Source organism: Gigantopelta aegis, chromosome 8, assembly GCF_016097555.1.
Source record: "Gigantopelta aegis isolate Gae_Host chromosome 8, Gae_host_genome, whole genome shotgun sequence".
NCBI lineage: Eukaryota > Metazoa > Mollusca > Gastropoda > Neomphalida > Peltospiridae > Gigantopelta > Gigantopelta aegis.
In genome coordinates, this window is record NC_054706.1 from 78,789,070 (window position 1) to 78,806,157 (window position 17,088).

General features: G+C 41.3%; 1 protein-coding gene across 1 annotated transcript in view; it reads right to left on the minus strand.

Moving 5' to 3' along the window:
* The window catches only part of LOC121379853, a 96,603-nt gene that overhangs the window by 19,705 nt on the left and 59,810 nt on the right, over positions 1–17,088 (minus strand). The window contains exons 14-18 of the mRNA XM_041508505.1: positions 7,363–7,488; positions 6,353–6,466; positions 4,729–4,854; positions 2,486–2,599; positions 1,030–1,161 (exon numbers count right to left, since the gene is read on the minus strand). Of these exons, the coding sequence (XP_041364439.1) occupies positions 1,030–1,161; positions 2,486–2,599; positions 4,729–4,854; positions 6,353–6,466; positions 7,363–7,488 (612 nt within the window). The remainder of the gene's footprint in view (positions 1–1,029; positions 1,162–2,485; positions 2,600–4,728; positions 4,855–6,352; positions 6,467–7,362; positions 7,489–17,088) is intronic.

Here is a 17,088-nt window from a genome sequence, read left to right on the forward strand (position 1 = left end):
TACTAGCAAACCAAACCACTAGATACACTTTCAGTTATGGTATTCCATGTACAGTAGCAACTGATGTTCATGGTATCAACCGGTCCATAGGTGCTGAAGTACTGGTACACAATTCATTTTGTGTGTTCGTACGAAGGTCAGTATTAAAAAGTGTAACAAAGAGTCAGTCAGAGTTAGTTTAATCAGTTATATGGTTTAAAATACATGTTGGCGGAAAGAACTGTTTATTTTACGACATCGTAGTACATTTTTACTTACAACTATATGGTGTCTAACGTATAGTCGAAAAGAAAGGAGGGAAGGAGGGAGAGAGAGAGAGAGAGAGAGAGAGAGAGAGAGAGAGAGAGAGAGAGAGAGAGAGAGAGAGAGACAGTGACGGAGACGGAGACGGAGACGGAGACAGAGAGAAAGACGGAGACAGAGACAGAGAGAAAGACGGAGACAGAGACAGAGAGAGACAGAGAAAGAGAGAGAGAGAGAGAGAGAGAGAGAGAGAGAGAGAGAGAGAGAGAGAGAGAGAGAGAGAGAGAGAGAGAGGATAGACAGAGACAGACAGAGAGAGAGAGAAAAAAAAGGAGGAAGGAAATAGAGAGAGATGGAGAGAGGGGTATAGTGCGAGAGAGACACCCAGTAGCCGATACAATGTCATTTGTTTGTGCTGGGGTGTCGTTCAATATTGATTGATTGATTGACTGACTGACTGATTGACTGACTGACTGACTGACTGACTGATTCATTCATTCATTGAATTATTCATTCATTCATTTATTCACTAATTCATTCATTCATTCACTGACTCGCTCATGTATTAATTTACTCTCACTCACTCATTCATTCATTCATCCACTCACTCACTCACTCACTCATTTTATTTATTTATTTATTTATTTATTTATTTATTTATTTATTTATTCATTCATTCATTTATTTATTCATTCATTCATTCACTCATTCACTCACAAGTTTAACGGTACATCCATGAATACAGCCAGTAACTGTTCGCAGATATAACACTGATTTCAGGTTTACCTATGTTCACTGGTTCAAATCCTCGAGTGTATCCTTTGGTAGTGTTCGTGATTTTACACTTGTACGTCCCGCATTTTTTGTCTGCTGTGGCATTGGCTTCGATACATTTGCTTGTTTTAGGGTGGATACACTCTGACAAAAACAAACAAACAAATAAACAAACAAACATTAAGCATTAATTACATATTTTAAATCATTGTAGTACAACTCAGTTATATATATGATCTGTTTTAGTTATATAAGTTATTGTATATATCATGCATGCATACAAAATATTTATAAAGCCGCAGCAACCAACTATATTGCAGTTTTTCTTAATTACTAAAAAAAATTGTTAAGCCAGTGAGCGAAAGAAGACATTTTCTTCACCATTATTAATTGTAAGATAGGTATTTTCTTCACTTTTTTTCCATTATAGTTCAGTATTAAGATCAATCAATATTCATAACAAAACAGTCATATCAATGATTAAACACTTTCAGTGAAATCAAACTTATAACGATGTGTTGGATAACTAATAATTCTATTATAAATGTTACACACGTTTTTTATGTCAACATAACAACAATACGCATACACAGCACCAAGACAAACACGCATTCTGACAGTACCACTAAGGCAATACATGTCCCCTACCAGACCCAATTTTTTTTCGTATCTCCTAAGTTCAAGGGCCATTACTCTGTAAAAATGGGTAAATCACCATGGAATTTCAAACTGATTTGTAACAGTACATAATAAAGCTTATGTACAAAATTTCATCTCAATATCTTCAGGCATACGGGAAAAAAGTCCGGAAAACAAATGTTCATATCTCTTAAGTTCAAGGGCCATAACTGTGAAAAATGGGTAACTTGCCATCAAAGTCAAACTTGATCTGCAACAGAACATGATAGATTTAAACACAATTGGTTTTTTTGTTTTTTTGGTTTTTTTAAACACAAAATTTTAGCTCGTTATCTCGAGTCATTGTAAACCCTCCCCCAACCCCCGCCCAAAAAACAACAACAAAAAAACTGACAAAAAACCAAAAACATCCGGGAAACTATATGTGGGAAAGACAGCCAGACGGATGCACAAACAGACAGACAGACAGATATATAGACAGATACACAGACAGAAGGACTAAGATGAAACATATAAAGCCGAATTTATGAAGCATGTGTTTAAGCATTGCAAATGTATGTAGTTAATGCGTGTAAGACATAAACAGGTGTTTAAGTATTGCGAATGTATGTAGTTACACGCGTGTAAGACATAAACAGGTGTTTAAGCATTGCGAATGTATGTAGTTACACGCGTGTAAGACATAAACAGGCGTTTAAGCATTGCGAATGTATGTAGTTACACGCGTGTAAGACATAAACAGGCGTTGTAAATTGGGCCCATTGTCTCCCCCTGTTGTACCGGTAGGGGACTAATAAGCTAAACGTTACCTCTGTGTAGCCATCCTTACCAACTTTGAGTACTTTTATTCCACATTCCTTTCCTCCTTTGTGACACGTGTAAGTAACACAGTCCTTGGTGTAGGTGTCTCCACTATTCACACACTTATCACCGATGTGGCAACCTTTAGGAAACACGAAGGAAATGTTTTTATTTAAAGACGCACTCAACACATTTTATTTACGGTTATATGGCATCAGACATATGGTTGAGGACCACACAGATATTGAGAGAGGAAACCCAATGTCGCCACTTCATGGGCTACTCTTTTCGATTAGCAGGAAGGGATCTTTTATATGCACCATCCCACAGACAGGGTAGTACATACCACAGCCTATGATATGCCAGTCGTGGTGCACTGGCTGGAACGAGACGGCGGATCGATCCCAGACCGACCGCGCATCAAGCAAGTAAGCGCTTTACCTCTGGGCTACGTCCCGCCCCCAATTAACGACTTCCAACGAAAAGCCACGTTATATGTTTACTGGTGATTATTGACCTTCATTTATATATGGTCAACCCGTCCACAGCCCGTCCACAGCCCATCCACAGCCCGGCCACAACCCGGCCACAGCCCATCCACAACCCGTCCACAGCCCAGCCACAGCCCAGCCACAGCCCATCCACAGCCCAGCCACAGCCCGTCCACAGCCCGCCCACAGCCCGTCCACAACCCGTCCACAACCCGTCCACAGCCCGGTCACAGCCCGGTCACAACCCGTCCACGGCCCACAGCCTGTCCACAACCCGTCCACAGCCCAGTCACAACCCGTCCACAACCTGTCCACAACCCATCCACAACCCGTCCACGGCCCACAGCCTGTCCACAACTCGTCCACAGCCTGTCCACAACCCGTCCACAGCCTGTCCACAACCCGTCCACAGCCTGTCCACAACCCGTCCACAGCCCACAACCAGTCCACAACCCATCCACAACAACCCACAACCTGTCCACAACCCATCCACGGCCAGTCCACAACCCACAACCTGTCCACAACCCGTCCATGGCCAGTCCACAACCCACAACCCCCCATATCCCGTCCACAGCCCGTCCACAACCCATCCACAGCCCGTCCACAGCCCATCCACAACCCATCCACAGCCCATCCACAGCCCGTCCACAACTCGTCCACAACCCGTCCACAGCCCGTCCACAGCCCATCCACAATTCACAAAGCTCTCTTAGGCTTTGTTGGACAACAAAGCATCATCTTTGCAAGTCTTTTAGCATTGCATTGCGAGATCGCAAAGTTGCGAGAGTGTAGTGAATTAGGTCCCAGTAACCTAAACACATAACTAGAACTACTGTTTTAATATATGCGTAATAATAATACATGGACTGTGTTTCATATTCTACCTAGATGGACTGGAACCAAGCTACTGATGGAGTGGAGTACAGTGACAGGTGGAACAATGAGCTATTTTTAATAATTGATTAATAACTTCACAGGAACACAGGATAACCCCCCCCACACACACACACACACACACACACACAAAGTTTTAATATTTTACCTCAATGGACTATATAGGTGGAACAATGGGCTATTTTTAATATTCTACCTAGATGGACTATAGGTGGAACAATGGGCTATTTTTATATTCTACAAAGATGGACTGTAGGTGGAACAATGAGCTATTTTTAATTTCCACCTAGATGGACTATAGGTGAAGCAATGGGCTATTTTTAATATTCTACCTAGATGGACTATAGGTGAAGCAATGGGCTATTTTTAATATTCTACCTAGATGGACTATATGTGAAGCAATGGGCTATTTTTAATATTCTACCTAGATGGACTATATGTGAAGCAATGGGCTATTTTTAATATTCTACCTAGATAGACTATATGTGAAGTAATGGGCTATTTTCAATAATTGATTAATAATTTCACAGGAACACAGGAGAACCCCTCTCCCCCCCCCCCCCCCCACACACACAATGGGAACAATGGGCTATTTTTAATATATTACCTCAATGGACTATATAGGTGGAACAATGGGCTATTTTTAATATTCTACCTCAATGAACTATATATGTGGAACAATGAGCTATTTTTAATATTCTACCTAGATGGACTAAGGGTGGAACAATTGACTATTTTAATATTCTACCTAGATGGAATATAGGTAGGGTAACGGGCTGTTTTTAATATTCTACCTAGATGGAATATAGGTGAAGCAATGGGCTGTTTTTAATATTCTACCTAGATGGACTATAGGTGAAGCAATGGGCTATTTTTAATATTCTACCTAGATGGACTGGAACTACGCTTCTGATGGTGTGTGTTCCGTTCTGGAAAACAGTACAGTTATAAGTAGAACATCCTTCTTTCCACCGAGCGTTGGCGTTGTGACACTTTCCTCGCCACGAACAACCTGTGGAGAAAAAAACAATGTAACTGTTGTCTGTGAAAGAAAGAAAGAAATGTTTTATTTAATGACGCACTCAACACATTTTATTTACGGTTATATGGCGTCAGACATATGGTTAAGGACCACACAGATTTTGAGAGGAAACCCGCTGTCGCCACTACATGGGCTACTCTTCCGATTAGCAGCAAGGGATCTTTTATTTGCGCTTCCCACAGGCAGGATAGCACAAACCATGGCCTTTGTTGAACCAGTTATGGATCACTGGTCGGTGCAAGTGGTTTACACCTACCCATTGAGCCTTGCAGAGCAATCACTCAGGGTTTGGAGTCGGTATCTAGATTAAACATCCCATGCCTCGACTGGGATCCAAACCCAGTACCTACCAGCCTGTAGACTGATGGCCTACCACGACGCCACTGAGGCCGGTTCTGTTGTCTGTGAAGACCATATCTGCAATACATACGGGTAGAATGACAGTGATGTTTACCTACTATGTATATGTATCATGTAGGACAACTAAGGTTGGACGAGATCTGAAACGCATCACTAACACCACTATCATAACGAAATGCCAGTAGGGCCAGTGCATATAATGGTTTCCTTTTGTCTCATCCTGAACACAACCTTTAAGAGCAAATGTTTCATTCATTCATTCATTCATTCATTCATTTCAACTTATTTTCGTGCTTATATTCAATTATGGTTGAAATACGCTGTCACACACATACACACACACACACACACACACACACACACACACACACACACACACACACACACACACACACACACCTCAGCTATCTGGGCTGTCTGTCCAGGATTATGTGTTTATGTTTAGTTGTTAGTGGAAAGTGAGAGAGACGTTGGTGTAGTGGCCTTACACCTACCAATTGAGTCGTTAAAACCTGTTCTGGGTGGGAGCCGGTACCGGGCTGTGAACCCAGTACCTAGTACCCAGCCTTATATCTGATGGCTTAACCACGACACCGAGGCCGATAGCAAATGTTTGAAGACTGAACTAATTTATAGATACACAAAAGCTCTCTGCCGCCCCTCCCTCTCTCCCTCCCTCCCTCCCCCCTCTTTCTCTCTCTCACCCCCTCCATCTATCTTTTTCTCTCTTTCTCTCTATCTGCCTCTGTCTGTATCTCTCTCTCTCTCTCCCCTTTTCTCTGTCTGTCTGTCTGTCTCTCTTCTCTCTCTTCTCTCTCCATCTCTGTGTGTGTGTCTCTCTCTCTTTCTCTCTCCATCTCTCTCTCTGTCTCTAGCTCTCTCTCTCTCTCTCTCTCTCTCTCTCTCTCTCTCTCTCTCTCTCTCTCTCTCTCTCTCTCTCTCTCTCTCTCTCTCTCTCTCTCTCTCTCTCTCTCTCTCTCGTTAAAATAGACACCACTAGACGTACGCGAAGTAAACAGTGCATTGGAGGTGTCATTAAACAAACATTCCTTTCCTTTCCCCTCCCACCGCGGTGTCATACTATTCGGACATTGATGTCCACACTTACCACCTGACACGACGTAGAAGCCGGGCACATCCTCCCACCTGCACTCGTATGTGAGACAGTGTTTGGTGATCCGGTCACCCTCCTGGTGACACTTCCCTGCGTGGTCTAGACAACCTGCGAAACACGAGACCGCTTTAACACTTTCAACATACAACACACCGTAGATACTTTAAAGTTAAAGTATGTTTTGTCTAACGACACCACTAGAACACTTTGATTTATTAATCATCGGCTATTGGATGTCAAACACATAATGTAGTAATTTTTACACAGTCAGAGAGGAAAACCGCAACATTTTTCTGTTAGTAGCAAGGGATATTTTATATGCACAGCACATACCATGGCCTTTGATATACCAGTTGTGGTGCACTGGCTGGAATGAGAAATAGCCCAATGGGCCCACCGATGGGGATCGATCCTAGACCGACCGCCCCCTGCAGATACTTTAACGTAACAGTAAGTCACTGCCGAGTGTTAATTTCAAACACCGGAAATAATGGCACCGTTTCACAAATTCTGCTGATCATTCATTTTACACTCGTAACTAGGTCATTTGTTATCTTAAAACAGCACTTACAATTCTACTCTCCAAACAGAAGGCATTAGCAATGTTTTTGAAATATTTAAAATTGTGCCATTGCCACTATGCATAAACTCGTGTAGATTTTCCATTCTAACGCCATCTAATTTGTATGGCCTTAACATGAAGACTCTAGTAAGAAAGGTAGCATTTCCTTTTTCATTATTAAACTTGAAACCGATTACTGACTATACAACGAGAGTGGTGGGGGTGGCATGTAGTTTCTAGAAATGTGAAAGCGATGTAGTCCAAGATTCGACTTTAACAGCTATCCAGTACTGTTTTTACCCTCTGTGGAATTGTGTTGTTCAATTTCGATTTTTTTCTTCTTCTGGTTTTGGGACGTCTTTGTGGGGGGGTGGGGGGGGGGGTGGGGGGTGGGGGGGGGGGTATTTGTGTTCACATGCTAATTACGGCACTGGTTACCTACCTTTGTTGATAACCTGATACTTCCACTGGTAGTGTGTTTTGTTGCTGTTGTTGATGCACGTGTAGTTGGAGCAGGCATATATCCAAGTCGATCCTTCATCGTAGCATTGCCCATTAAACGAACAGCCTGAAATACGATTAAGATTGCCACCACTTTCATCTGGCTGTAGTGTATGCATGTGTGTATGTGTGTGCTGCGTGACTGTGCGTGTGCGTGCGTGACTGCGTGTGTGTATGTGTGCGTGGCTGTGTGTATGTATGTGCGTGCGTGACTACGTGTGTGTATGTGTGTGTGCATGTGTGTGTGACTGCGTGTGTGTATGTGCGTGCGTGACTGCCTGTGTGTTCGTGCGTGACTGTGCGTGTATGTATGTGTGCGTGACTGTGCGTGCATGTGCGTGTGTGTATGTATGTTTGTGTATGTGTGTGCGTGCGTGACTGTGCGCGTTTGCGTGTGTGTGTCTGTGTGTCAGTATAACATCCGGTTGGGTCAAACTTTGCAGTGCACAGCCTTTTGTTAGAGCGCTGCAGTCACTACCACCAGTCCTGCCATTGGTAATAAATGTGATACTGTTTCTTATCTTCTTTTTTTTATCTGGACAATATATGTATGCAATTTTATTTTATCGAGTACCAGTGTATTAAGTAGCCGTGTGCTCGACACATGTATGGGTACCCGTAAAACTAAGTACTACAATTTTGTGTGAATCTTGGGGTGTTATAAAACACCCGGTAAATAGGCCTATTGGGCCCCACCTGAATCCGCGTCTGAAAGTGGAACCTTCATGGCTCATTTTCGATATAACCGGGTGTTTTACAATATATATTACAGAATACACCCCAAAAATGCAAACTTACCCGTCCACCTGTCAAAGACCTTAAAATTCTATTTTCAAAAAGAACAATGTGTTTTGGGATCCCTCTGGGGATGTGTTGGGAGTATTCATATTTATGGGTCATAATTAGGTTGATATATTGCATGTATGCGCCTATGGGGTTTTATTTGGTATAGTATAACCGTATACCTTTCGGTTCATGTTTTGGGAAAACCCAATAGTCAGCTTTATATATACCGAACTTTGGGAAATCCCACTGAACATAAGTCAATACATCGGATTAATTGCGCTAGGCCCTAAAACTCTTGTTAGCTAATTAGGTCAACAACGTGTAAGTATTTGTCTTCTGTCTTCTAGCTTTCTTTCATACAATCACGATTAGAAGAAATGTGTGTGTGTGTGTGTGTGTGTGTGTGTGTGCAGTCGCGTAACGTGGGCGGGGCTACCGAAGCGGTTGCCTCGGGCGCAACATTCTGGATTGCTGGAAGGGACTCGGGGAATGCTAACGGTCCACTGGTTAGAGGGGCAATACTTTCCTTGCCCCAGGCACTGGCAACCCACGCTACGCCACTGTTTGTGTGTGTGTGTGTGTGTGTGTGTGTGTGTGTGTGTGTGTGTGTGTGTGTGTGTGTGTGTGTGTGTGTGTGTGTGTGTGTGTGTGTGTGTGTGTGTGTGTGTGTGTGTGTGTGTGTGTGTGTTTAGACTGTAACGCAAATGTCTAGATTTCAGGGTGTCGAGTCATGCTCCCCCGGATAATATATTGATTTTTAAAAATCGGTTTCAGCGGGGGGGGGGGATCGACCCTGATCTCTCCCCCCCCACCTACTACACACGCACCTACGCAAGGTAGGTTCGATGGAACATTTAAAATCACGCCAGGCGCGTATGCTTACAAGGTGTAGATTGTTGTGAGTGAGCGCAGTCTAATTAGAGCTAATTTTAATCAGATTGGAAATAGACCAACAAGTTCGCCTATTGCATAAATAGTCTCGACCGATATTTTTAGAATTTGTATGCTCCCGAATAACGTTATAAAAGGCGAAGTGTAACGGCAGTTAAGTGCCGTCGCAAATCAGTTTTACAACAGCACTACGGCGGCAATTTTAAAGAAAAGATTACTTCTGTCAAAATTATTCATCTATGATCCACTGTAGTAACTGTAGTAATAATATGCTAAAAGATGACATCTCATCTTTACTTTAGTACGTTTCTATACTGGAATAAACCGATTTATATTAATTGAGGAAACATTGGGCCACACTAGAGTATAAATGATTTTTTCTGGGATCTGTAATTGGACAGAGTTCAGAGAAAAATGCCTACAGACCTTTCATCACTCTCAGATTTGCGACGGCAATGAAATGCTGTCGCAACTCAATTTTGCGACGGCATTGCCGATTGCTGCCGCAAATTTCGAGGACTGTAGATGAAATGTCACCTGGACATGGCAGTCTACGCAATGCTGTTAGATCTACTGGTGAGACCAGTAGAGCTAATTTTAATCAGATTGGAGTGAGCGCGTCGTTAAATAAAACATTTTCTTCCTTCCTGTGAAGTTTTTTGGGGTAGGGAATCGGATCATGCTCCACCGGAAAATACATTAAGAAAAGAAAATGTTCTTAGAGTAGTCCATGAGCCAGACCAGATATTGGTACCACCTGGGTGGGCAATGTTTTTCTGATAGCCCTATACCTATAGATAATGAAACTACTTGATAGACATCCAGAACTCACAGCTTAGTGGTAGTATTCACACTTTGAAGTAAGGCACTTGCGTGAGTTTGGATCAGTCCAACTGTGGGATAGGGCAATCGATCGAAATGTTTGTCTTGATGGGTGCTACAATTTAAATTATGTTCATTAAGTAGGTCACCAGAGGTCAAAAGGTCACAAAATTTGACATATGCCCAAAATTTGGACACCAGACAGAAAATGCTCTATAAAACCCATATGCATCAGAATATTTTCACTTAAATTTATTTATTTATTAGCCAGAGCAATATAAAACTGATTTTAATGGCAAATAAGAGGATGTTCTATGTAATTACGTAATGGTCACAAACGTTATTTGCCGTTCTTTTGAAATGCATTTCTTTTTTGCTGCAAAATCCAGATATTACTCTTCAGACAAGAATATCCACAATATTTTGTTATATTAATCACTTAATCACTTCATTCAACACTGACTAACATGTTGGTTCTGATATGTGTCAAGGTGTATTTCACACTGTTACACTTGCATATAATTATGAAGAAAGGTCATGAAAGTAGGTCATCGTTCAATGGTAAAGTTATCCCATATAGAAACGATTGGTTATTTATTCAACTGCTTCAAAGATAGGTTCACAGTTAAGTCAAATATTGATACCACTTTCACATCAAGACTGATTGTTATTGAGCAATGATTTAATGATTATTCATCTCAGTAATGACAGTGTTTGTGATTTAAATATCATCCAAGTCAACATCGAAATTGTCCTCTTCCTCCTCTTCGTCATCCTCAGAAAAGTCAAATTCTTTCTCATCGTCCTCGGGCATCTGATTGGCACATGTAGCTAGCTTACACAAGTAGGTGCACTTTATCTTGTTCTGAAGGCATGTGCACCTATCCTCCAAGCACTCTCTAGAACATGTACAGGACAGCATTTCCATCACTGCTTCTGGAGCAGGCAAACCATCTCCCCAGTCAATTACTAACTCTCCCCCCTCCTTTGACCAACCATTGCCAACGGGGTCAGGAATCTCTGGAAAGGCATCCAAGCTCCTCTTCCAAATTGCACATTGGTAATTTGCACGTTTGCAATGATTCTTCAAGGAAGAGGAACAGGGCGGAAGTTGCCATGAGTCAACCTCCCCCTTCTTGGCGCAGACGATACTGAAGTGCAGGTCATTGACGCTTTCTGTAGTAGACCTTGTGCTGTAGATACGGCAAGTTAGCGATTTGCAACTTGCTGGATAAGTCAGGCCCCAGTCGGTACCGAGTTGTGCAAGCGTGTCCCTGTGTTCAGTGCTCATCAAGCTGAGACATGATAATTTTCCTCGACCGGCAAAGGCACTCACCGTATCGCAACCACTGAATGCATGGAGTCCAAGTAGCACTTTGCATTTTTCATGACCGAGCATTTGTGCCACCTTCTCAACATCTACATACTGTACCCGTGTCTGCGAACCACTTTTCACGTACAGTGGACACGCAACATGGTCTGCGAATACGATAAAAAGAACGAATACATCCGTGTCCTCAGAAACAACCACAGCCGACCTGTAACTAGAGTTCGAACAGTGTACGGCATGTAACATTAGGCGAGTGTTCGCTTCCTCCTGTCCCGATCTCAGAGCTTCAACATCACTCACAGAGTTCTCTGTTAATCTCTTGCAAATCTCCCCGACAGTCAGTCACGTACACTTCTTTGCCTTTTAGTTTCTTCCTCTGTTCCTCACCACCCCAATCAGAGACAAGGGATTCAACCAGCCGAGTCTTATTCTCTGGGTCACAAAAGATGTTTCTCCATTGTTTTATTCTGTGGCCAGGTTCTATTGTTCTGAACAAAATCCCTGTCAGAGCTCCTCGGTTTACTTTGATTGACTCGTTTCGGTATATGTCAAACACAATGTCTATTCGATTACTTCTAACCCCTCTCTTAGAGCATTTAAACAAACAAACAAATGTTTTTGAAACATCACTAAAGTATATGTGATTTGCCTCTAAACGTTGAACTAGTGCCATTCCATCGATGATACTTGCAGAATTTCCAGGTAGACCTTTAGTCCTTTTTCAGCTTTTTTTTGCCAGAGCAGGTTTGCTGATCTTCCCGAAGGTTCCCTCAGGTGTAGCTAGTGCCCATGGTATTGGACCTAGAGGATGGGATAGGACATTCCTTATGTTAAGTTTCCGCGCCTGCTCTATTAGGATCATTTTAGTGAACAAGTTGCGATCTGCTTTCACAATTACCTGCCTCCCTCAAACCTCCTCACCCATCCACCCCACCCCACCCCACCCCTGCACACGCGCCTATCTACAGTTCAAAACTGAGTGGTCGAATGTAGGTCTTAGATGCGATGGATCGTATCATCGATCGCCGTCCATCGACTCTAGGTTTTTACCTGTCCAACTAGTGCCCAACCACTGGTTCAAATGTTTCACACCCAATAGCCGATGATTAACAAACCAATATACTCTAGCAGTGGCGTAGGAAGGTGCCAAAAGATGTGTGTGAGTGTGTGTATGTGTGTGTGTGTGTGGGGGGGGGGGATATACACACACACACACACATAATATAACCATTGCTGCTGCTACTGGAAAGTGTGGGCACATGCCCCCCCACCCCTTCCTATGCCGTAGTATAAAATTAATGACACCCTAGTATGTCTATAGAGTATATGAATCATGGTATATTTTAAGAACTGATGAAACATAGACCCTTTGTGGGTTTTTTTTTTAACCCCATACGTTAATTTTGTCGCCTAGATGGAATCTCTCTCTCTCTCTCTCTCTCTCTCTCTCTCTCTCTCTCTCTCTCTCTCTCTCTCTCTCTCTCTCTCTCTCTCTCCCGCTAATGATATAATGTAGCGGGTTTCCTCTCTAACACTACGATAAAATTACCAAATATTTGACATCCAATAGCCGATGATTAATGAATTAATGTGCTTTAGTGGTGTCGTTACACAAAACAAACTTTTTTTGTGATTGTCGGGCACTTGTCGTTTTGAGACGGCCCCTGGAAGACGGAATGGCTGAGTGGGCGATCATGTGACGCAACGTCACGATATAGGTCGGCGAACTTAGAATTCTGCGGAGTTTGCCGAAGCTTAACTGAATGTGGGTGCTGTCGGGTTTCTTTCTGTAGTGTGTGTATTAGTGATTAATATTTGAGGGGTTTTTTAATCAAGTAACTCGAAAATGGTCGATGTAAATGTATTTGACGTCAAACATAGGATTGTTGTGGTATTAGAGCGGAAATCTTTGACAACTTTTTGGTTGTCGGCAATTGCCAAAAAAATACATAGCTTGGTCTCTGACTGTAATGAGAGCGTATTTATGTCCAAATGTCCGTCTAGTTCTGGCGCACCCATCAGCCTGAAATATGTGTATTGTAACACGAGCTAGCTGGCGATACCAGTGAACCGGAACGACACACAGTTGTGAGTACAACTGACGTCTTATATAAACTTTTTATACAATAATATTACTAATAGAATCTGGAAAAGCCTGTCTGATTTTCCCGATTATATTATTAATTCTTACGTGTTTGTATGAACTGGGTATATACCGGGTATACATTTACATTGCACATATGTTCGTCTATTACATATACAGGAGACCGCACTAACAGCATGTATGTATATTATTTCATGTATTTACTGTATGAATATGTGTGTTCTTTGTCCGTCCGTCTGTCTGCATATATGTATGTATGTATGTATGTATTGATGTATGAATATCTATCTCATGAGACAAATTCTCGAACAACCGTTGTACATGAGAAGAATTAAATTGAAATAACTAAATACAGGGTGTTGGTAAAACGCGGACCGGAACGGAATCAGATAGCTAATGCACATTGGGTTGGATTTTTTTTTTGTTAATGTTTTGGGGGTGGGGGGGGGGGGGGGGGGGGGGGGGGGGGGGGGGGGATGGGATTTTTGTAGGGATTTTTAAAAAATGTTTACGAATATGATTTATGTATGTTTTCAGATGAAACAAAAAATATTCCAGTTATACTACTTTTGCTGCTGCTGATACTGATACTACCACTTCTGCAAACACTTCTACTACTGCTGCTGCTGCTACTACTACTGCTACTACTACTACTACTACTACTATTACTACGTTTTAACAAACAATTTGGTAGGTTTTTTTGGGGGGATAGGGGTTCAGTTTGTGATATATCATTTATTTTACTTCACTTCACTTCACTTTATTTTATTTTATTTTCAATTTTATTTTTTTATTTTTTTATTTTATTTTATTTTATTTTCAATTTTTATTTTATTTTTATTTTTGCCCCCAGGAAAGCATTGGGTGATTTAGAGTTAGGAAGCCCTAATTCATTGCCCCTTTTTATGTTTATATTAAAAGAGAGAAAGAGAGAGAAAAAAGAGGATTATATGGCGAAGTATTCATATGTTTAAGAAACATTACCCTCTCTCTCAAGAATGAAATGGACAAATTATACATGAACCGTGGAACACCAAAGTAGCTTTGATCATTTCTGATTTCTTTGTGTTGTCATAACCGACCCGCTTTATTTTTCAAATCATTATTAGTCTTACGATTCAGTATGAGACGTGTCCTACCCCATCCCGCAACTCTTCTCATTATTAAAAAAAACCCACCCCAATCCCAAAACTTTATAAATAAGTACGTTTCAAAACTCCCGTCCCAGCCAATGCTCCACGACTGGTATATGAAAGACCATGTACGTACAGTCTTATCTATGGATAAGTGAATATAAAAGAACCTTTGCTGTTTTGGTAGGAGTAGCCCATTGAATGGCGGCAGCGGGTTTCCTCTCTTGGTATTTGTGGTTCTTAAACGTATAACCGTAATTAAATCAATAAATAAGTTAATCAGTCAATGGCTCTATTTGTCACAGCTGTAATCAGTTTTTGACTGAAACAGAATAATATACATTTTGCATGAAATGGACTACGAAACTTCAGTATACAAATTTTATCAAAGTATTTTTTAAAGTATAATCTTGTTTATAGTGACAATACAATGATAGACGTGAGGATGTAAATAACCTGGCTAACATGTTTTGTATTGATCTCTAAGGCATTGTTTGATAACTTGGGAAGATATGTCATTTTCCCCAGGCTTCTATAAATCCAAGTTCATAAAGAAGAGTTACATGTGAAACCCAAATCTTACAATTTTATCTCAAGCTTTGAAGGTCGGTACGTTTCATACAAAATAGGTTTGCTTACGAACAATTTTTAACCAATATAGGTTGGACTACACCAAATCATTTCCCATAGGTGACAATGTTAACGTTTGAGGCTAAATATAGTGTATCAGGGCACAATATTTCACGAGAATCGTTGTTCTGTTCGCGTGTCAGTTACGCAACTTTATAATCACGAGAACCGCTAATCGGTTACGTGGTGAACAATTACTTTCTAACATTAAAGTCCCATACATCAGTAATGAAAGTGAAAATCTGTATTTTTTTAAATGCATTTGAACCATCAATATAGCACAGAACCATAGTTCAAATGTTTTAGGATTAGGTAGGCCTAACTCATCGGTTACGATAACTGTATTCACGTAACTGAAAAATCGGTTTCCTAAGTAAACCTCACGTGAACGGACTTCTGGTTACCTAACATTTTGAAATATTGTCCCCTGGTGTATGCAGCGTTTCAACCCACGAGAGATCTTCTTACTGTTGGCGGCCATTTTCATGGCCATCTTAGATTTAATTGATAATGCAATATCTCAGTTACAAATACAAATGTATTTCTTTTCCCATAAATTAATTCAACAACAAAAATATCTTCCTAGCTAATTTAAAATGCAATAAATTACGATTTCCTTGTACTAGCTAATACATTGGTGGCCATCTTGGATTACAATTGTATTGTAATGCCTTAATTACCATAATGAATTCCAGGTGAGTCTGGACAAGGGCATTTCAGTTTGTGTGATTAAAAATAACTACATAATAACATACACATTAATACAGAGAAACGTTGTTAAATTACACTGGTCAACAGCCAAAATGCTTCTGAACCAAATGTAGTATATTTTGACTAATTCGGCTCCACTGATAATGAGAATGATGTTTAAAATTGATTATTAGCTCAACGTTTATAGATACAGTGCTGTGTCAGTACGAGTACAAACACGCACATTCAGGCACATCGCAAACCACACTCACGCTCCCTCAGTATTGTTTCAGCTGTCGAACGAGGTGGTTGTGTTGTTTAAAGCTCTTTATGATTCAGATGCCTCGTATGTGTGTGAACAAGCCAGATAACTTCTGCTACATTTGTGGTGAAGTAACGTTTGTATCGCAGAAGCGCAACATAACTGGTATGGTTAGGAAAGCCTATAACCTATATTTTGGATGCAGGGTTGGAGATCAGGACAAGAAGTGGGCTCCTCACATATGCTGCAACACTTGTGCAACTAATCTTCGCCAGTGGTTGAACAGGAAAAGGAAATGTATGCCTTTTGCTGTGCCAATGATCTGGAGAGAGCCAACAGATCATAGCAACAATTGCTATTTCTGCATGATGCGTCCAGTTGGAAAATGTTTGTCAACGAAGAAAAAACACTCTGTGCAGTATCCAAACATTCCACCAGCTATTCGCCCAGTGCCCTATGGAGAAGGACTGCCTATTCCAAATGCACCAGAATCATTCTCACTTGAATCAGATGAGGATGAGGAAGAGGAAGAAAATGATGATTGCAGTCCTGGACCTTCGGTGACTAATGACCCAGATTTTGACAAAGAGTTCTCCTCTGAATCACCACAGACCTCATAACTCAAAGTGAACTTCATGACTTAGTCAGGGATTTAGAGCTCCCCAAGAAGGCTCTCGACTGCAGCAGTGGAATCTCCTAGCAACTGAAGTCAGAATTTCCAAATTACGTGACCGTCAACAGCAGTTAACCCCATTCTTCTTCATGGAAGGTGATATAGTGGCGTGCAATAATAGCAATGGTCTGATGGAAGCCCTCAACATAGTTCATGATCCATGTGAATGGAGGCTCTTCGTCGATTCATCCAAGACGAGTCTTAAAGCTGTTTTGCTACATAATGGAAATATTAAGCCATCAATTCCATTGGGTTATGCAGCGCATATGAAAGAAACTTATGAAAACATAAAGCAGTTGTTGAAGTGCATAAACTATGACCAACATCAGTGGCAGGTCTGTGGTGA